The sequence below is a fragment of the Pinus tabuliformis genome, chromosome Q (genome assembly GCF_031772625.1).
Source record: "Pinus tabuliformis cultivar Carrire ecotype Pingquan chromosome Q, CPIR1, whole genome shotgun sequence".
Taxonomy (NCBI): Eukaryota; Viridiplantae; Streptophyta; class Pinopsida; order Pinales; family Pinaceae; genus Pinus; species Pinus tabuliformis.
In genome coordinates, this window is record NC_142296.1 from 1,084,842,614 (window position 1) to 1,084,863,728 (window position 21,115).

Genomic DNA, 21,115 nt, shown 5'->3' on the forward strand with positions numbered 1-21,115 from the left:
GGTTTATGTCTAGAGTACATAATGTTCTCTTAACTTAGCATGCAATGTTTCCATTAACAAGCCTTCTAAACAATAATGTATAGCTCTTCATCATAGCAAAGATAGTTGTAATCCCAATGGGGTTAGCCCCAGTCGTTGTAACCCATATTTGGACATTTAGCTAGTTTTGTGTCACCAAGTGCCTAATTTGAATCTCCTTGTGTGAAGTGCACTAGTCTACACCAATAGATTTACTATAGATGTCATCCACAAATGTGAGAAACATCCTCGTGGTCTCCACATGAGGTTTTCCTTGGAAAAAAACATTGTTACAAGTTTTTTAGTGGTATGCAACACATTGTACAAGTTGTATCAAGATTGCTTCCACAAAAACCACTATATCATAAATCAAACCAAATCAATCATCTTCCTTCTAACACTTAAAAACACTGCCAAACATAACATCTAGTAATAAAAATTAGCAAGGAAGGATATTTTATGTTGTAAGATTTTGTTGACTAATGATATCCAACAATGGCACATTTGGCAGCTTTTAACAGAGCCCAAAAGTTCGCAATTTCCAAAAAAAAAAATTGTTTTAAAGGACATCTATCACATGATTCTTATATATTCTCCTTTTAAAAAGGTTACATGGATTAAGTCCATTCGGGACAGAATGGATATGGAGGAATGGGAAGCCCGCAACTTTATTCCCAAGGATTTTTATGAGATGTTAAAGCACACATTTGACATTGTCCCAGTTTTGTTGAGATGTTAAAGCACCCATTTGACATTGTCCCTTGCTTAAACAAAAAGTTGGGGAGAGGATTGCATGGTGCATTTGGTTGAAAAGATGATACTAGAACAAGCTTTATAAAGTTAGTTCGATAAATGTTGCTCTGTGTTTAAGATATAGTTGAGCATGTTTTTTGGAGACATTGGTTTGCCATAATGTTTGGGGATGGTTTTAAAGAGTCCTTTTCACTACCACACTTCCATGGAAAGGTTTTCATCTAGTAGACTTAAATTATTAGGGAGAATTGCAAATCCTTATGGCACATAATGCAACAAATTGTAGTGGGGTTTCTATGGAAACATCAGTGTAAAATCACTTTTAGGGGCCTCCCCCTTCAAGCAAGAACTAACCTTGCTTATAAGAGTCAAACTCAAAGTTTTCCATCAAGATGTTAAATGTTTCTTGTACTTTGTGTCATGGATGAAATGGTTGAGCATGTTTTCTAGAGATGTTGATTTGGCATAATGTTTTAAGCCTAGTTTTAAGTTGAATTTCATTTACTTTTCACTGTTATGTTTTCATGGAAAAGTCCTCATCTAGGAGAGACTTGAATTATTAAGAACTACAAATCCTAGTGGCACACAATGCCATGGATTATGTGCAGTTTTCTATGGAAACATCAATGTAAAATCACTTTTCAAGAGGACCCCTTCATTTTTTGCCTAAGTTATTTGAGGAGCTTCAAGCAAGATTTGTCCTTGCTTATGAGTCATACTCAATGTTTATGTCCCTTCCTCTTGGTGTGTAGGCTCATTTTCTTTTCCTTTTTGCTTTTCTAGGGTTGGAATTTCCTAATACCGTGTCATCAATGTGATGTAGTTCGTTCTATTCTTCGTTCTATTCCTTCTTCCATGATGTACTTACTCATTTAGTAACACTTGCAGAATTGCAAAACGAAAAAATGATTCCACAACGTTCAGCTCTGCCCCTAAAGTATGCATCTTAGTACATTTATACCCAATCCATAACTCCATCCTAGCAAGCATAGTTCTTGACATAACAAACTCCGATTGAATATCAACTTACATCTTATTCTTACATTAAAATGAATAGTTTTTCACCCAAAGCTCATCTATACTTCTTTTATACGGTCATAAATGGGCAGGAAGGACTTGAAACGATTTTTCCTGTGCCAGCAGGTTGCCCATGCATTTGCTTCAAGCAGAGCGTTAACATATAAAGTTGGCAAAATATATTATCACAAAGGAGTTTTAAGGATATGCCTACCAATCTCAATACTCAGCCGTTTTCTGTAATCTAGCTGCCAAATTAATCCTTTGTAGAAGAATACATGGAATGTAGTTGCATAAAACCTATTGAAAGGTTAAAATGAAGCTGTAAGTTCAAAGTTGTAGGAAACTTCCCCAACAGAAAATGCATTATGTAAACTAGCTTAGTGCATGCAGAAGCTTTCTCCACTTTGGCACAAAATCTCACTTTTATGAGTAGCAAAATAAACAGTCATGCAGCCGCTAAGTTAGAACTTTAAAAAGCATTCTCTGCTTAGCCACAGAATCACACTTTTATTATTTCAAAAATAAAGAGTCATGAGTCGGCTTAAAAATTTAACGCCAAAATAAACAGTCATGTATCAGCTTAAAAATTTAACGAATCATTGAGATAGCTTGCATAATCAATATATATACTGGAGAGAAAAGCTTCAAGTAGTAACCTTTATTAGGTCCTCGAATTAAGATGATTGACTTTTTCAAGCAAATCCAATTATTCACCTACAAGGCCAAAAAAATGGTATAACAAAACCATTTGCCACAATGCACAGAATAGAGAAGAATAGAGGGCATAGCCACCCTGCACTGTAAACAAAATTCCTACATCACATCTTACAAAGTGAGTAAAGCTTTCTGCCTTACTAAGAAGAACAGCAAACAAAATCCAGAACTGAAACAGCTAATAAGACAGCATGCATGCTTCAATTCTGGAACTGAAACAGCAAATAAAACATGCATGCATCCTGCTTCTTATAATGTTTAAATAAATATCCTCACATGTTGCTCACTTAAGCCTGGCATGCATTGTACGATTATTCTGACGCCCCTGTTGGAATCAACTGACATAAATGGAACCATTTCTTGCATATACTGATGGGAAATGGCAGCAAACAATTTACCTCTCAAAGAATATAAAAGGCATCACAAAATCATTGTTCTGTAAAGCTAAGATCATCTTGTTTGAGTAGCAAAACAAAATAGTCCAGATGCATCTGAACCCACTATTGCAAGATCACATATAGAACAAAGTTTCCCAGCAATGTCAGGAACAAAACGAGCCATGCAATACGGACAGGACACCTCTTTCTGACCACGGTATATTGGAGTAAAAGTTGCCCCGCAGACAACAAAAGGATTTCTGAAATCATAGTTCAGCTGTGTCGCATCTTGCAAGTTCCTCTCACAGACCTGAAGAACTTGTCGAGCCTTTGTTGCATGGTTTGAAGAAGGGTCAGTCTCCAGAAGCCTTCGAGCAAAGTTTGCTGCTGTATTATAGTTCTTACATCTATAAGAAATACCCATTGCATTTAGCAAAGCCAGCTTCAAATGAGCTTTCTGCAGATTACAATGAGTAAAATAAGCGGCAAGCTCCTGCTGCCGAACAGCATCATCCTTTATTTCTTTTCTCTTGACCTCCATCCGAAGACCAAGAACATACTCTTTAGCAATTCCAATCAATTCTTTTACCTCATCAATTTCCTTTCTTGAGTCTACCACAATAACTGGAATTGTATGCAGAATGTTCAGAAATAGCCTCAGTGCTTCACTAAACCTACCTTCTGTCGTGGCCCTGTAGGCTACCGTTAGTTTCTCCTCTAGCACCGAAAGCCTATATACCAAGGCTGGGGGACCTCTAATATTAGGACTAGCAGATTCACTCCATCCTCTCTGTAGTGCCAAGGAAAAAGCAGGTACAGAAGCAAAGGAAGGAAGGAATGTATGACTACCCATATAAAGTTCCAAAAATAGAGGTTTCAGTGGAGAGAAATTTTTAATGCCCAGTTGACGAGTCAGTAGGCGTAAAGCTGTTTCAAAGTTGCCTGCAGCTGCATGCTCACCTGCAAGAGAAGACTTTTGCATCCAAATTTGGCTTACCGGCATACCTAATGTTGGGGCTACAAACAATGTCCTCTGATTGGTTCCTACATTAGCAGCAGCTACGTCTGGAGGAAGTTCCAAATCCTCCATGTCCCATCCTCCCTCATCATCCTCTCCACCTCTAACTTCTTGATCATCCAACACTGTAGCCTCACCATTTTCCCCTTCAATGTTTTCTATATCTATGTCTTCACCCCAGTCAGCAGCAGCTTCTTCATCCTCTTCTTCATAAGCTGCAGAAGTGGAATTCTCCAAACCACCCTCAAAAATACCTTTGGTAACCCTGAGCAAAGGCCAATCACCGCCATGCAGAATGGGGGCAGGAGGCATTAGAAGTGATGATTTTTTCCCTGGAGGTAAAACTGGAATATTGCCACCCAAATCAGCTGCAAGCCTGTCAGCAATGTCTGCAAGACCATGCAATGATGCAGTGGCATAAGCAAGGTGCAGGTGACCAGACTCCTCCAAAATCTTGATCCACTCTCGAATATCACCCAAATATAGTGCATTGTGAAATTGGCCCATGACATCATTTTTCATTTCAGCAATCCTCAACATCTTTGACAATTTGTCTAAGTTACCAGTTATGAGATGTAGAAAAGAAAGCCTCTCAAAATTCTTTGTCCTTTGATAGGCATACTCTACAATTCCAACATTACCTTGTCTAAGGGCCTCCACTCCTAGCCTGTACCAGTGATCCTTCTCATCAATTTCCTTTGCAGAAGCAACAACTATTTCAATATTTCCACTCTCTACTGCCAAATTGAATCGAGTTCTCTCATCTCTGACAAAGTGAAGAGCCACTTCTGGAAATCCCTTCTGCTGTAGGTAAGCTATGATTGCTTGACCACAAAGCTGAGAGTTTCTAATCATGTTTATAACATAATCATATTTCTTTTTGTTAAGTGCTAGCTTGAAAACACACTCAGTAACATCTATCTGTATAACACGGTTCTTGCCATCTCTATCAAGGCAATAGAGAGACCTTCCAGAAACCTTTGTTATGTATACTGGAACATCCAGCGTCTTGATAATACCACTATCTCCATTTGGCAGACAATACTTTATGTGATTTAAAGTTGAGTACATAACAATGCCATTGTCATCCCAAGCCCCACTTTTAACACGAATAGTTTCATGCAAACTACACCTATTTGACAGCTTCTTGCTTGCAATAATGATTGTATGCTTACTCAGTAAGGCAACATTCTCCATGTCATTTGACCAAACTACATACCTGACATTAGGGGTTTGAATTTCTCCTAAAACCGTCCTCTGTTGCATATCAAACAAAAATACACTATCTTTTGATCTGCAAAGCAAGTTGCCTGTCCCTGCATAGAAAAGTGCATCTGCTGTGACTGGAAGATTGAACTTTTTTGTCACCTCATTTTTTAAATTCTTGATAGTGACTTGATTGTGATTCTTGTCAAGAACAACAAATCTATTGCGAGCCACAAAGACAGCAGATCCTCCTAATCCTTTCTTTGCCTCCTGTATTGTATCACTCCTGCCATGACTATCCTTTGGAACAGCATAAAGTTCATAAGCACCACCATCAGTATCTGAACAAATTAAGATAGCATTCTCTGTTGGACTGTATGACAAAGATCTCGGCCCTTGGTTTGGGCCAATGGAACCAGGCTTCCTAATTGGTATTAGTGGATTGTCCTTTTGAGTTGCAAACTCATAAGTCCGCAGATAACGATCCTTGACATACAACAGCGAGCCCCCATAAACAACGTAAGCAGGCCTCTCTCTCTCCAATTTGAACACAATCATCCCACTGTCATGCCCAGCTGCTAGGAGATTCATCTCAGGATGTGCTGCAAGAATCCAGAATCGATCATGCTCTCTACGAAAAGTTTGAACACTAGTTCGCTTGGACATATCCCACACTCGGATACTTTTATCTTCAGAATTTGAAACAATAATGTCTTGTCGTGCATGAAAAATCGCACAGGACACGTTGTTTGTATGTCCTCGTAGAGTATCAACCTCCCAAGCCTTTGTATCTGATTTACAAAACAGAGTGATACTTTCAAAAGTTTATTTTACACTAAACCAACAAAGAAATATGACAATTCACCCTTATCATAAAGGAAACTGAATTTTATTTACTGGAGAGAGAACATACCATTCATTCGCCACAGCTTGACTTGGCGGTCATCTGCACCAGAAACAATTAATGGCAAGCTGGTATGAAAAGCAGCCCAGTTCACGCCACGATCATGTCCCTCGAGTACATACTTCACTACAACATCACCACCGCCAAAAAGATCCGTATTCATCTGTGCCAGCCTCGAAAGATCATCAGCTGGAGACACAGTTTTTTTCCTAAGGCCACTTATATCCCATACACGAACAGTTTGGTCCAACGATGCTGAAACAACTAGATCTTCCTTAGGATGAAAGGAAGCAGACATCACATAGTGATTGTGACCGGTAAGGACAGAGATGCAAACCCGTGATTGCCAGTTCCAGAGCCTTATTGTCTGATCATCACTTGCACTAACAATCCAAGGATATTCATTGTGAAAATGAACTGTCCGGATGTAGTCAAGGTGCCCTACAAATGTAAAGAGGCATTGACGCATCTTGTAGTTCCAGACCTTAATCTTGTAATCATCACCTGCAGAACCCCAATGCAATTATGATTTCTATTGCATCTACAATCAAATGTAAATTATAAATCAATTGCAAGATCTTGTACAATCATACATTCCTTATATTGTGAGTCCATACACATGCACTCCAACTTAAAGATCATATGTGGTTCACTTACCTCCAGACACAAAGAGTGGCTGTGTCTTGTGAAAATGAACTCCTCGAACAGGTCCATCATGTTCATCGAATTTGTCTATCAGAGTTCCCATCCGATAGTCCCATAACTGAATAACTCCACTGTGAAGACTTGCCAGGATCCATGGCCTCTTTGGATGAAAACTGAGACCCTTTACCCTATTGCTCTTGGTTTCAAATTTGGTTAACATTGAAACCAATTTTCACAATGTTGCAAAATGAATTAAACAGTAGAAGGAAAAAAGAAACTTTAGTGGACTATCCACTGGATCTGATATATGATCTCACATATACCCTCAAACTAGAAAGCTCCAAAAGAATAAACCTGTGTGTAATTGACACAACCCAAACCAGTTGAATTAATAAATTTCATTTTAGAGACCAATATCTTAGATCTATCACTCTTTGAAAAGCAAAGGATGATATAAAACTTTCATAAATCCAAAGACTGGAGCTCACTAAAATTGATAGAATTTTATTCACTAGTCTGCTTGAGGGAACGTTCAAAATAATTATCTATGCATCAGTAGAGATCAAAGAAAGAACCCACGTAAGTTATTTACAGCGAACATACCAAGATAGTTAGAACTACAAAACTCCCTCAGATTGCTTCAATTACATTACTACTCTAGCTCAATGATCACACAAAACTTACATCAATAATTGTAGACCAGATCTAAAACCTGACAGCCTAAACCTAAGTTCTAACACTAAGGAACCTGAAAGGCTCACTACAGCTGTGTTCTATACCACAGCTCTTGCTTAATTTTGCCTATTAGTCCAGAGATGTATTTCCTCTGGCTCACGGTTGATAAAACCTTCACTAAATCCCAAATCATGTTCTATTTTTTTAACAGAAGCCACCCAATTCTTCGTTGAAACGGGATCAAAATTCCTGGGATGTGTAACTTTGGGGATTCTAACCTAGAACTATTCCTGGGTACAACTGTTGTAAACTACCATCAATCTACTGCTAGACCACAGCCCAACCGAGTTACTAACCAATTACAGATATTTAATTTAACATGATCTGCCTGATCCGAATTGCTGGCATTCATATTGGCATAACCAAGCTGATTTCATGATCCTTTAATTTACTTAACCCCCAAATGGACCACCTATCATACTACTGCAATATTTTACTTCTGGGTAGTCAAATGTTATGAAGCACCACCGCATGACCCTATATCTCCAGTGATCTTATTACATTTCATATCGAAGAACCTAGAAATTGCAGAAAGGAAATAACGAAACCCAGAAAGACGGATAGCATCATAGAATCAGACATTGCCCGTGAAAAATTGAAGAAAAAGGAGGAAATTTGTGTACTAACCTCTATATCTCAGATCTACGAAGGAGGTTTGAATTCAAACAAGAATCGACTTTTAAATCGAATTTAAATCCAGATCCTCTGCTCTGAACCTATTTTCCGGAATTTGGCCTTGTGAAATTCCCGAATCCCTCTCTCTGAAGCAGAACTTCGGGAGCTTGAAGGCTCTTTAAGGCTGGAATCCCTCTTTTCAGAATCCAAATAATCAGCCTGAATGACCTCCGATTGAACCCAATCGGATGAAATGGAAAATGCGACAGGTGTTATGAGAATTTAAGATTAAAGAAGTGAAGTAAATACATGGCAATTCCAATTCTACTATAGGTATTTGAGAAGTGGGATCAAGCTCTGATCAAATGTGACTTTAAGGAAGACTTTATTTATATAGTAGATAATAAATTTTAAATATATTCTAAAACACTGTAAATAACATAGTTGGATCTTTCCCTAAATTATTATCTTTGTGTTTTATCTCCATTTCTGGAAGGATAAATGTATCTTTAATGTGGTTAAAGCTATATGAATAGTAAATCTAGGAAAGTTGTAGGGTTATTTTTTATATTTTTGTAATGTCTTTTTAAACCAGCATTAAGAATGGCTTAATTAAATTAAAAAATAATAAAAACAAATTTTATCATATAAATAAAATAATTAATAAAAAAAGTTGTATTGTTCAATGTCATCACTATAAACTAAAAAATAAATATGATTAACTAACATTGTTTATATTAACATATATACACTTTAAAAATATAATTAACTAACATTGTTTATATTAACATTTATACACTTTATATTTATATATATATATATATATTATTTTTTATTAATATATATATTTTTTATAATTAAATTTACTAAAATATGTTTTTAATATAATAATAAGTAATCTTAAATTGAAAATATATAACATGATTAGGACTCTTGTAAATCAATTCATAATTCATAAAACCAAATAATAAAAAAATGAAAATAAAAAGGAAATAAAACTAAACACAAAAAATTAGTAACTAACACAAATGGAAGTTACTAAAGAGCCCATAATAAGACCTCAACCAATCACTTTACAAATAAATAAGTTTAAATAATAATAACAAAAATTGTATTCCTAATGTTAAACTATGGATAAGCGGCATAAATATTTTGTCAAAGACAAACTAATAGGCAATCAAAGCAAAATTGAATGTGTAATACCATGTTTGTGGCATAATGTGTAAATTTAAAATAAATATTTTTAAAATTTGTATTAATTTTAATTTATTAAATTTTTTAAATTTGTCGAGTAGGTCGGATGAGGTCAAGTGTTTGAATCTCATGGCAAGGCCAAATAAGGAGACAAAACGGTTTGTAAGGACAACTTTAAACAATACATGTATGGAGTTAGAAGATCTCGTGAGAGCAAGCAGCTAGAGTTTTCTATCCATTATTGTTCTTTCCCCTCATGTTGATCGTTTTTTTGTAGATTTGGGGTTTCATTTGTGGCTAAGTGTATATTTTTCCAATCTTCGTGAAAGATTTGGAGTTTTTTTCATTGAATCAAGATTTGTGTTAGTTTTCAACCAGATCAGTTTGTTATCGGCTCAGATGTTCTTTTCCTACTCCATGCATTCACAGCTCATTGGGATTTCTCCCGTTGTTAGACTATGATTTGGTGGTGTTTCTCTAGTTCTTGAGTGGTTGAGATCATTACTTGTTCAATGGGTCTCCCAAGCAGATTTGTTAAAAAGACGGAGTCAATTCCCTCTCTTGATTTGGGGTTTTCCTCCTCTACAAAGAAGAATGTGACTACATTGAAGGAAAGAGGGTTGATTGGTAAGTTCATTGGCCTTTGGCCTAGCTATATTTTTGTTTTAATGGACCTTTATTAATTGGATAAATGATGAGCTCATTGGTATTATATTGTGGAAATGGTTATTATGTTTTTCTTTATGAAGACAAAGACGATAGGGATACGATCTACAGATCTGGGTCTTATTACATGGGCACGAGAGGAATGTTTCTTACCCACTGGTCTCTGGATTTCAATCCCATGATGAAAATTTCTTCTGCACCAGTGTGGATCAAATTGCCATATATTCCCCTTCTTTGCTAGGGTGAAGGTATTTTCAAGGCTACAGGAGATAAATTGTGTTGATTTATTTCTAGTGACATGGACAAAGAGAATAGCTTCTCTTATACCAGAATTTGCATTGAAATGGATTTTTCAAAAGGCCTTCCTGAGGCTATTCATCTTAACTTGGATGGTTGGTCCCATCTTCAAGCCCCTGATTATGAATAGATTCCATTTAAATATATTTTTTGTCATGAGTATGGGCACTTTGCAAAAAGTTGTCCTAAGGCTCTAGCTTCATAGCTTTCTTCTAATCCTTTGTCATCTTCTCATAGTAATGATGAGCAAGGAGAATTCAAACTAGTTACAAGGAAACACATGAAGCATTTGAATAAAAGGTTGCATGTTAGCAAGCCTGAATCTCATGAGCATTCTCCCTCTCGTAAGGGAGAATGTATACCCTAGTAAATTTTACAAGTTAAATAATTGGATTGAAAAAAATTCTTTTGTTTTATAAATAAGGAATCTCAAACATCAAATTTAATGTTTAGTTAATCATAACTTCAAAATTAAATAATAATTATTATTGATTACTAAATTTTCAAACCATAAAAATAATAATGATTAAAAAAATTATTTTTTGTTAATTATTTATGATTTTTTAATTTTAATTAAAAATATTTTTAAAGTATAATAATTAAAAAGGATTTTAATTTTGGTATATTTATAGGTTTTTTAATTATTTATTATTTTTTAATTTTGATTATAGTACGCTGGTGTAGGGTGGACATGTCGCTACAAGTACCATTTCTGCTAGTGAAGTCTACTCACATATTTCCATGAATAACCAATCTAGTCCCTTTGCCGATTGGATTGCCCACATGTGAAAGTGGGACACCCCTCTCAAACTTAAATGCTTTGATTGGATGACTCTTCGCAGTCCCATTCTAACTTGGGAAAACATGTTGAATAGGGGCTTTCAAGATCCTCGCAAATGTCTTCTTTGTAAGTTAGTATTCAAAGATTGTGTTTACTTGTTCGTATCTTATCCATTTGCGGTCGCTACTTGGGAAGAGGTATCCAAGCTACTAAACGTACATCCCCTGTTGGATCACTCTTTTATTCTCTCTTGCATGTTTTCGTAGGCTCTAGATTGAAGACTTATAGGGTTGTTCCAGTACACGTTCTTTGGGGTATCTGGCAAACTCGAAATAGATGCATATTCGAGAATAAACATTTGGATGTGATGGTATTTAACGTCAACATCGCTGCATATTTTCAAGAGATAGGTCCTTGGCATCCTCCAACCTGCCATCGCTTTGTTTCCTTTGTCGATCTGGGTGAATCTTTCCCTATTGGATTTTTTGATGGGGCTTCGGCCTCCGGTCTATGTGGATGTGGGGTTATAATCAAGTTAAGCCCTATACAATCCTTTCAATTCTTTTGGAATGGAGACCATGGATCCAATAGTAGGGTTGAAGTGGTGGCCCTTTAGGGGGTGATGCAATGCACAATGTCGCTTGATTTAGATCAAATTTGGGTTATCGATGACTCAAAATCCACCATTCAATGGATTCAAGGGGACAATGCTCCTAAGATCCCTGATTTATTCAAATGGATGGAGGCCATTAAGAACATGCTCTCCTTTTTTCCTAAGATCTCATTCTGACATGTCTACAGAGAGCAGAACTCAGAGTTTGGCATGCTCTGAAAGCATGATATCTCTCTCATTCTGAGGCAAATGCATTACAAACATCTAGTTGATGGTTCTATTAGTGGAGACGGTTTGTTTGTGTTCTGACTCCAACATCTTTTTGCTTTGTTGTGCTCACATGGCTTCCAATCGAACCATTATAGTTTCTTGGATACTTTTCGTTTTCTAGATTTCATCTCGTTGGAAGTGTTTTGTTGCCATTGCCTCTAGGGTTGGCCCCTCAAATATGTGTTGGAAGTTTTGTTCTTTTTTGTATTTCCTTGATCAATTTGCCATTTATGGTTTCTAAGCGTCCCTGCAACTGTTAAATTTTCTTCTCCTGGGCATTTTTTTTATATCGAAAACTATTATTGGGATGATAGATCGCAAAACTATGACTACGTAACTCCTCTTTACTTATTAATGAAAGATGTTGGTTTTTTCCTTTTGAAAAAAAATATCATGGTATTCAAAATGTAGATTCGGATGGGCATTCACAATTTCCGTTTTATTTTTGGTATTTTTGAATTTTTAAAATTTTTAATTGAAACTATTTTTAAATTTCTAATAATTACGAAGGGTTTTAATGCAGGGAAGATAGGTTTTTTTAATTATTTGTGAAATTTTAATTTTGGTAGTGAATATGTGGATTTGGGTTTACATTCTCTATTACTTTCTTTATTTTTGATATTTGTGAATATTTAAAGGCATCGAAATTTTGATATTTGTGAATATTTAAAGGCATCGAAATTTGTAAAGTAGATTTTAAAAATTAGAAATCTATGTTATGAAATCTATGTTATGGATGTGTGGAGATTGAATTTAATAAATGAATTATTTATAAGTTTATTTTGATATAGGGTGAAGTGTAATTAATTTTGTGGAGATTGAATTTAGTAAATGATTTCTAGATAAGTTGATTTTGATATAGGGTGAAATTGTAATTAATTTAAATATTGAATTATGTAAATATTGTTTTTCGTCATCATCAAATATGTTAATAAATTGGTTATTGTGAGGACTTTTATTTTCAAGACAAAGTTTATTGGAAAAAATTGAAAGGCCATGTTTCCAAATTTCAAAGTCAGTTCTCATATGTGTCTTATATTTGAATGACGAGGATGATTTGAAATCAATAGATTGGGTCATATAAAGGGTTGGAAAAGCTAATAAAGATGGGTTAGGAAAACAAAATGTGGAGTTATAAAAATCCATGGAGAATAAAGAAGAATAATAGGGGAATCTATAAATGAGATTGGTTTTTTTGACAAAAAATTGAGTGAAGTTAGAACAAATAGTCCAAAAGCCAATATTAGCAAGAACTTGTGACTTGGTAAGGGTCGAGATGTCCAAAGATACTCACATCAATGATCATTTATGGGTTCCAAAATAGTGGACACCTCCCCCTCAAGCCTCATCACAACAGGCCAATATCAATTAATTAACATGTACAAACTTTACCCCATCTAGATTTGAACTTTTAACCTTCAAATTCAAAACACATGTTCTTAATCATTAAACCAATGAGGAGAATTGTAATAAATGAAGCTTTAATTGGATAGATGTTAAGCCCTATATAAACTCCATGTTGACCCTAGAACCCTTTATTAAGCCCTAGACATTAAGTGCTAACATTTCTATTGTTATATTGTTGTGTAGGTTAGAATCGTCTCATGGTCTCATTTTATTACAATTGTACCATTTTCAAATAGAATGCCTAGTCTTAAGATTGTCTTGTACATTATATTCATTGTAAAATGAGGGTTCCCCATTAAAGAGAAATATAATACCGGTTTCTTATCATTTTTAAGGTGCAAGATTCATAACATTTGGTATTAGAGCTCATGATCCTAGGGTTTTTTGCTTCAAGCAAGTCATCATGGCATTTTTGCTATAAATTTTTTTTTAAGGTTTCATATGGTGAAAGTTGGAGAATATTGTGAAGAAATATTGAGTAATATCTAGTTCGAATTTCAGTTGTTGGTTCATTATATTTTCATAGATGTACTCTAATGAAGTCAAGGTTCCTTAATGTTCTTGAAATCGTGTCAATTCAACATTTTCACTATAACTTTTTTCTTAAGGTTTCACACCATGAAACTTGGACCACATTGAGATGAAATCTAAGTGAACATCTGGTTCAAATTTCAGATCTTGCTTTGCTATAATTTTGGAAATATGCTCTAACGAATTCAAGGTTCCTAGATGTTTCTAAAATTAGTTCCAAATGGGCCAATTTTGAATTTTCACAATAACTTTTTTTGAGAGGTTTCAAATAGTGAAACTTGGAAAATATTAAGAAGAAATACCAAAGAACATTGGGTTCAATTTTCATAATTTGGTTCGCTATACTTTCAGAGTTATACCTTGTGGAAGTTAAGGTCTCTAAGCAAACCTGAAATAAATTTTAAATAAGTGAGCTTGGTACTGTTATCTTCTTTCTAGGACTTTTCAGAGTATGAAACCTTCTAGAATTTTAAGAGACATACAAAAGTACCTCATATAAAAATTTCAGAATTTATATTTGAAGAATTGGACACGTGGCAAAATATACAAGTGTTGCTCGTGGGAAGTAGCCAAAAATCAACAAGTTTTGGGAAAGTTATAATAACTTTCACTTGGCACAACAAATTCTACTCACATTTGTGGAATTTCATGAAAGAAATATCGGAGTATTACAAACCGAAGTTTCAAATCCAAAAGGAATCAAATCTTAGAGATATATCAAGAAAAAGTTCACCTCTTCATATATTCTCCAAATTAAGGTATGTAACAAGTGACCTAATTGTTGATTGGAAGATCCCATTTTTTTGTTGACTAGAAGTTGTGATAAAGAGGAGTGTTATTATTATTTTCCACATTCCTCCAAAGAAAGCTACTACACATTAAATCTATTGAAGGCTCATCCTTGACTCATGAAGAAGTGAAGGCTTAGAATTTAGGTTATCTTAATTAGAGAGAAAAATTTAATGAAACAAATGGTAGTATGTTGAAAAAGGTGGATTTATCACTTTCTCTAGAAAAACTTAAAAGAGGAATAGAAAAGAAGACGAATGAAAATAAGGAAGAAATGCAAAAATCTATCAGGGAAGAAATAAAATAATTACAAAACATTATATTAAAATATCTTCCTAAGAGGGGTGTAGAGATACAAGGAAATCATGAACATAAGGAGAAGCATGATGTTCAGAATCAATCTAATATGATGAGTATGCTATCATAATTGGAGAGAAAAAATATTGAATCACAAAACCATAATCACAAATTTTCAATCCAAGATCCACATCATCAGGGCTTCAAGTTAGCACCAAGGAACTATTGTATTCCAAAGATAGATATGAGGAAGTTTGATGTTAATGATCCCATAACATGGATATTTCAAATGGAGCAATACTTTGATCTACACCAAGTGGAATCCTTACAAAAGGTGAATATTGCATCCCTAGTTTTAGAACAAGACCAACATGTATTGTATCAATGGCTTTGTGAAAGGAAAAAGGATTATGTTATATCTTAGTCCATTTTTAAAAGGAATTAATAGCACATTATGGGGATATTAAGAGAATTACGTTATTTTATCAATTGGTAAATCTTCGACAAAAAGGTCTAGTTACATAGCACATTAAACAATTCCAAAGTTGGGTCTCAAAGTAAAGAATATTTCATAGGATGATCTATTAGACCTGTTCATGGTAACTTGAAAGGAAAGCATCCAACATGAGGTGCATCTCTTTGAACCTAAGTCTCTAGAGCATGCTTTATGTCTAGAAAGAAAAGTTGAAAGTAAAAATATGGGCACCAGAGAATTGGTCACCAACAACTATAGTGAAAATTGTGCTCCCTCTCTTAAACTAGCAAGGTTGAATTCTTAGCAAAGGGACTATGTTTCAACTGTGACAACATGAAGAAGTGGAAAATTCACTAGTTCTAGAGCTAGAAGAGACTACTACAACAATCTCTTATCATGCATTGGCCAGGATTAGTACTCCACAAACCCTCAAGATAGAAGGATATATCAAAAATAAAAAGGTAACAATATTGATTGATTCAGGTAGTACCCATAACTTCATCAATTACAAATTGGAAAAACTTCTCAATTACTTTGTTTATCCAACATCAAAATTGAAAGTAGTGATTACAGATGGAGGTATCATAATTTTTTCATGGAAGTGCCTTGATATTAAGCTAAATATGGGGGAGTATTTGTTGGTTAGTCCCATGATTGCAATCCAAATGGGTGGTGTTGATGTTGTATTAGGGGTCAAATTGTTATAATTATTAAGAGCAATGGCCCTTAATTTTCAAGATCTTTTCATAAGATTTTTTCAAAAGGAAAGGAAATTGAGTTTAGAGGTATCCAAGGGAAACTTAGTAAAGTGATATGCTCTAATAACATGATAAAATTGATAAAAAGAGGACACGAAGGTAATTGCACAATTATGTTCATTATATGTTCAAACATTTATATCCTCTACTCCAGTGGATCTCCAAAAAAATATCAACAGACTTCTAAGGTATTTAGAGAGAACCCTAAGGGTCATGCACCTGCCCAAGATCATGACCATGCTATTCACTTGCAACCTATAAGTGTTGATCCAGGGGATTAGTTTAGTGCTCAAAATTCAAAGTGTTCAAAAGTGCTTGAAACACTTGCAACCTATAAGTGTTGATCCAGGGGATCAGTTTAGTGCTCAAAATTCAGAGTGTTCAAAAGTGCTTGAAACCTATACTAGTGCATACTACTTGGCGATCTGAATCTAACGCAACTTGAATTGTTCAAAACTGATATCGTATGCTCCCAATATCGTGTTCTAATCAAATTCCCAAACAGGTAAAGAATTACAGTTTTACAGGTTGATTGTGCATTTTTGGGCCAATGGCATGCCACGACTTGGCCACTCCAGATTGGTCAAAAAATGTTCGAATTTGATTGGTTCAGAATTTTTTTATATTATATTATGTGGTTTACTGTGTTTTTAAGGGTCCAATGGGGGAGAGCCACGTGAGCCAATTGTTGACTGCCACGTGGCCTCCTGTTGGTGTATTAAAATTTGGTTGAGGGTCGAAGCAACCCATGGGAATCGAACACAGGACCAAGCACCAAGAAGCAAGACCCACTACCACTGCACCATCGCTATGAGACTTAACCTCTATAACTCTCGGCCCTACATTTAAAGTTGAGTGCAAATGTTATTGGGGGAAGGGGTCAGGGCTAAGCCATAGCCCATGGCCACACCCCACACCACATGACCAATGGGGGGAGCTAAGGGCTCGGGGCTTAGCCCCAGCCCCAAGCCATGGTCAAAACCCATGATTATACACTAGAGCAGATTGCAAGCAGAGTTGGAGGGGGGCAACCCTTAGCGTTCTGAGTGGGGGCTAGCCCCAGGCCACATGGGCCTCAAATGACCACAGCCAGACCTTAAAAACTGGCATGTAGGTTTAGCACCAAGCCCCAAGTTATGCAGGGATCCACGTGACCAGTGGGAGTTCTTTTGGGGGCCCGGCTGGCAGGGGTGGGTGGTTAGCCCCAACCCCTAGGCATGTGGCCCCATATGACCACAATTTTCAAAAAGTGGGGGTTAATGGAGATTTTAACTGTATGACAATTTCACCCATCGGGCGTGATTGTAGGCCATATTTGTGTGCCGGTTGCAGGTTTGGGGTGCTCAAGCCAGGTTTGGGCCGAATTGTAGGAGAGTTAGCAATGAAAATTTGGAAAAACTTGGAAGAAGCATAACTTTCTGAGTTTTTGGCCAAATGACGTGCAGAAAGAGCCTAGATGGGGGTTTTTGATGGTTTTGGATCCATTAGAGACATCAATTTTTTATTTTGACCATTGTAAATCCATGCAGATACAAATTTGAGCACTTAATGACAGAAGCTCTGTATTGGAAGATGGACCAGGAGATGTAGCCCAGGAGAGGGGTGAACTCCTTTATCATGTTTTTTGTTATGTGTTTCTGATATGGTATTTTGTCTCTATTTTGGTTGTTAACTAAGTTCAAAAAAAACTAATTTATGTGTTTTGTAACTTGATCCATTACCCAAAATACATAAAATTTTCACTTGAAATTTGTTCATCACCTTCAAGTTTCAATTACAGATCATTTTGGTATCAGAGCTCAAGGTTTTGTGAAGGTTTGATTTTGTTTGCAAGTGTTTTTCTGATGCTTACAAGGTTGAAGCTTAAAAGAGGAGAAGGAGAAATTGTGGAGCCAAGATCTCAAATTGTTTCAAGGAGAACAAACACACCTCAAGCTTCAATAGTCATGGCACATGAAGAAGGTCTTGAAGGGATGTCTGAAGATGAAAGAACTTTCAGAAAATATTTCTTTGAGATGTCTGAAATGGTAAAGGTTCTTTATGAAGAGAGGAATTCAAGGTTGTATGGAGAGAGATCAAAACCTCCAAAAGGATATGGAGGAAAAGGAGACAAGCCTCCAAAAGGGAATGGAAGAAATGGTGACAAACCACCACCTTCACCTCCATCCTCATCCTCATCTTCTTCTACTTCTTCAACCCTTTCACAAACACCTCCAAATTCTCCAAAAGGACATGGTAAAACTCCTTTGTTAAAGCTTGACATTAAGTTTGAATTGCCTATGTATGATGGAGAGGTAGATGCTGAGAAATTAGATAATTGGATTCATCATATTGAAGTGTATTGTAGGATACAAAGGATCAAAGATTATGAGACCAAGATTCAGCTTGCTTCTCTTAGATTGGAAGGTGCAACACTAATTTGGTGGGAAGCCAAAACTCAAGAGGACATAAAGAAACATGGTAAGGTTTTATCCTCTCGGAATAATTTTGTTGTCGCAATAAGAAGGCATTTTATCCATTAGCATACATGCAAAAATATATCATGGATTGGCAAAATTTTAGATAAGCTAAGGGTCAAAATGTGCAAAGATATACTCAAGAATTTAGGAAAATAGCTTTGATTTTGGGTATAGATTTGTCTTCTCAAGATACTTTACTCAAATACATTGGAGGATTACATAGTTACTTGAGACACACCATTCTCATGTTTAACCCTACAAAACTAGATGAAGTTTGTGTACAAGAAACTCATTTAGAAGCAAGAGGGGAAAATGTTTCTGAAGAAACTAGTGAGAAGTCATTCAAGTTTGGAGAAAAAGGAAAAGGGAAGTTCAAAGGCAAGGATAAAAAGAATGATTTAGTCAAGAAAGAAGGAGAAAAACTCACATGTAAACATTGTTCAAAAGAAGGCCATGATGAAGACCATTGTTGGAAACTTCATCCTGAGATGAGACCCAAAAATTTTAATAACAAGGAGAAAGAAAAGATTGTTGCAACTACACAACAAGATCTAGGATCTGATTCTGGAGATGAAACACAAATTATAATCATGGGATTGAAAGGTAAGGATTCAATTGCAAGTACTAGTTCTTCTAGCAAACCCATTGAAACTCAAAATGAAAGAGAAAGAATAGAGTTGTTCCATATTAGAATCATCACAAAACATAACAAAGTAGATACTTTGTTTGATAGTGGTTCACAAGAAGACCTAATTTTAGAAGACATTGTCAAGAAACTAAATTTGGAAACGATTCCTCATCCTAAACCTTATCCTTTGTGTTGGGTATGTGACAATGCCAAGTTGCAAGTGACAAGAAAATGCATACTTAGATTTGCCATCACTGTAAATTTTAATGATGAGGTAGAACTTGATGTGGTTTCACTTGACATTTGTGGGATTGTTTTGAGAAGCCCATACTTATATGACATGAAAGCCATCTTTCATCGCCATGAGAACAAGTATCACTTGTTTAAAGATGGGATTGAGTACATTGTTAGAGAACATAGGAAGAAGTTGAATTTATCACTTGTGAATGCTGGACAAATGAAGAGGTTTGTAAACGCTAGTCAGAATTTTACATTGTTGATGATTAAACATAAAGATGTTGATGAATTTGAAGCCTTCCAAGGATGTGATGAAAGGTTAAAATATGATTTGTTTGAAGTTGCTAATACATATGATAAGATGTTTCAAGAATCTAATGTGTTACCTCTTAAAAGAGGAAAACAACATGAAGTTCGTTTGCAGTAGGATTATTCACTGTTGAACATTAGTTTGAACAAGATGTCAGTGTTAGAGAAAGCGGAAATCAAGAAGCAGATGCAAGAGCTACTTGAAAAGGGGAATATTAGTTAAAATATATCTTCTTGTAGGTATCCTAGTGTTTTAGATTTGAAGAATGATAGTGTATGGCAATGGCATTCACATTTGATGAAGAGTTGAGCCAAAATCAAGGTTGAACATGATCAACATCATGTTGGCCACAATTTTCAAGTTGGAGATGAAGTAAGGCTTTGCATCAGCAAAGAAAAACTTCAAGGTGAAAAGAACTTGAAAATGGGTAAGCCTCCTTTGATTGAATACATAGGAGAGAATGTTTAGATTTCTTTAACATAAGTTTTCTCTTCTAAACATCTTGAAGAATTGCAGCAAGGTCCTATCCTTGACAAAGAAATAGGAACTTCAAGAAGAAGGAACGGGAAGCACCTTCATATGGGGTCCAAAGGTACAAAACTAGGCAAAACCAAATGGATTGAAAAGGGAAGGGTGATGGAACTGTACCCTCATTTATTTGTTGATTGAAAATAGTCTTTTGGAGGTCCAAAAGCTTCCAGTTGGGAGGAGTGATCTAGGGGATCAATTTAGTGCTCAAAATTAAAAGTGTTAAAAAGTGCTAGAAACTTATACAAGTGTGTAGATCTCGACAATATGAATCTAACGAAACTTGAATCGTTCAAAACTGATATCGTATACTCCCGATATCGCGTTCTGATCGAATTCCCAAATAGGTAAAAAGTTGTAGTTTGACGGGCTGATTGTGCATTTTTGGGCCAATGGCATGCTGCCACTTGGCCACTCCATATTGGTCAAAAAATATTCAAATTTTATTGGTTCAAAAGTTTTTTTATTATATTATGTGGTTGACTGTGTTTTTAACGGTCTAATGGGGGAGAGCCTTGTGGACCAATTGTTCACTGCCATGTGGTCTCCTATTGGTGTATTTAAATTTGGCTAAGGGTTGAAGAAACCCACAGGAATCGAACACAGGACCAAGCACCAAGCAGCAAGACCCACTACCACCGCACCATCGCTATGAGACTTAACCTCTATAACTCTTGGCATACATTTAAAGTTGAGCACAAATGTTATTGGGGGAAGGGGTCAAGGCTAAGCCCTAGCCCATGGCCACACCCCACACCACATGACTGACGGGGGGAACCAAGGGCTCGTGTTAAATTATGGTATGTTCTATGCTTAGAGTAGTTTACTTCTTTTTCTTATTATTATCCACAGATTAACAATCACATGTAC

General features: G+C 35.8%; 1 protein-coding gene across 1 annotated transcript; it reads right to left on the reverse strand.

Annotated features, from left to right (window-relative positions):
- Window positions 1-2,427: 2,427 nt before the first annotated feature.
- On the reverse strand, window positions 2,428-8,360 carry LOC149223295 (coatomer subunit alpha-1-like). Its single transcript, XM_089385794.1, has 4 exons — window positions 8,018-8,360; window positions 6,668-7,009; window positions 6,020-6,514; window positions 2,428-5,897 (listed from the first exon to the last, which is right to left on the reverse strand). Exons 2-4 carry the CDS (start codon window positions 6,873-6,875, stop codon window positions 2,956-2,958), a joined length of 3,645 nt encoding a protein of 1,214 aa, XP_089241920.1. The 5' UTR covers window positions 6,876-7,009; window positions 8,018-8,360; the 3' UTR covers window positions 2,428-2,955.
- Window positions 8,361-21,115: the final 12,755 nt, after the last annotated feature.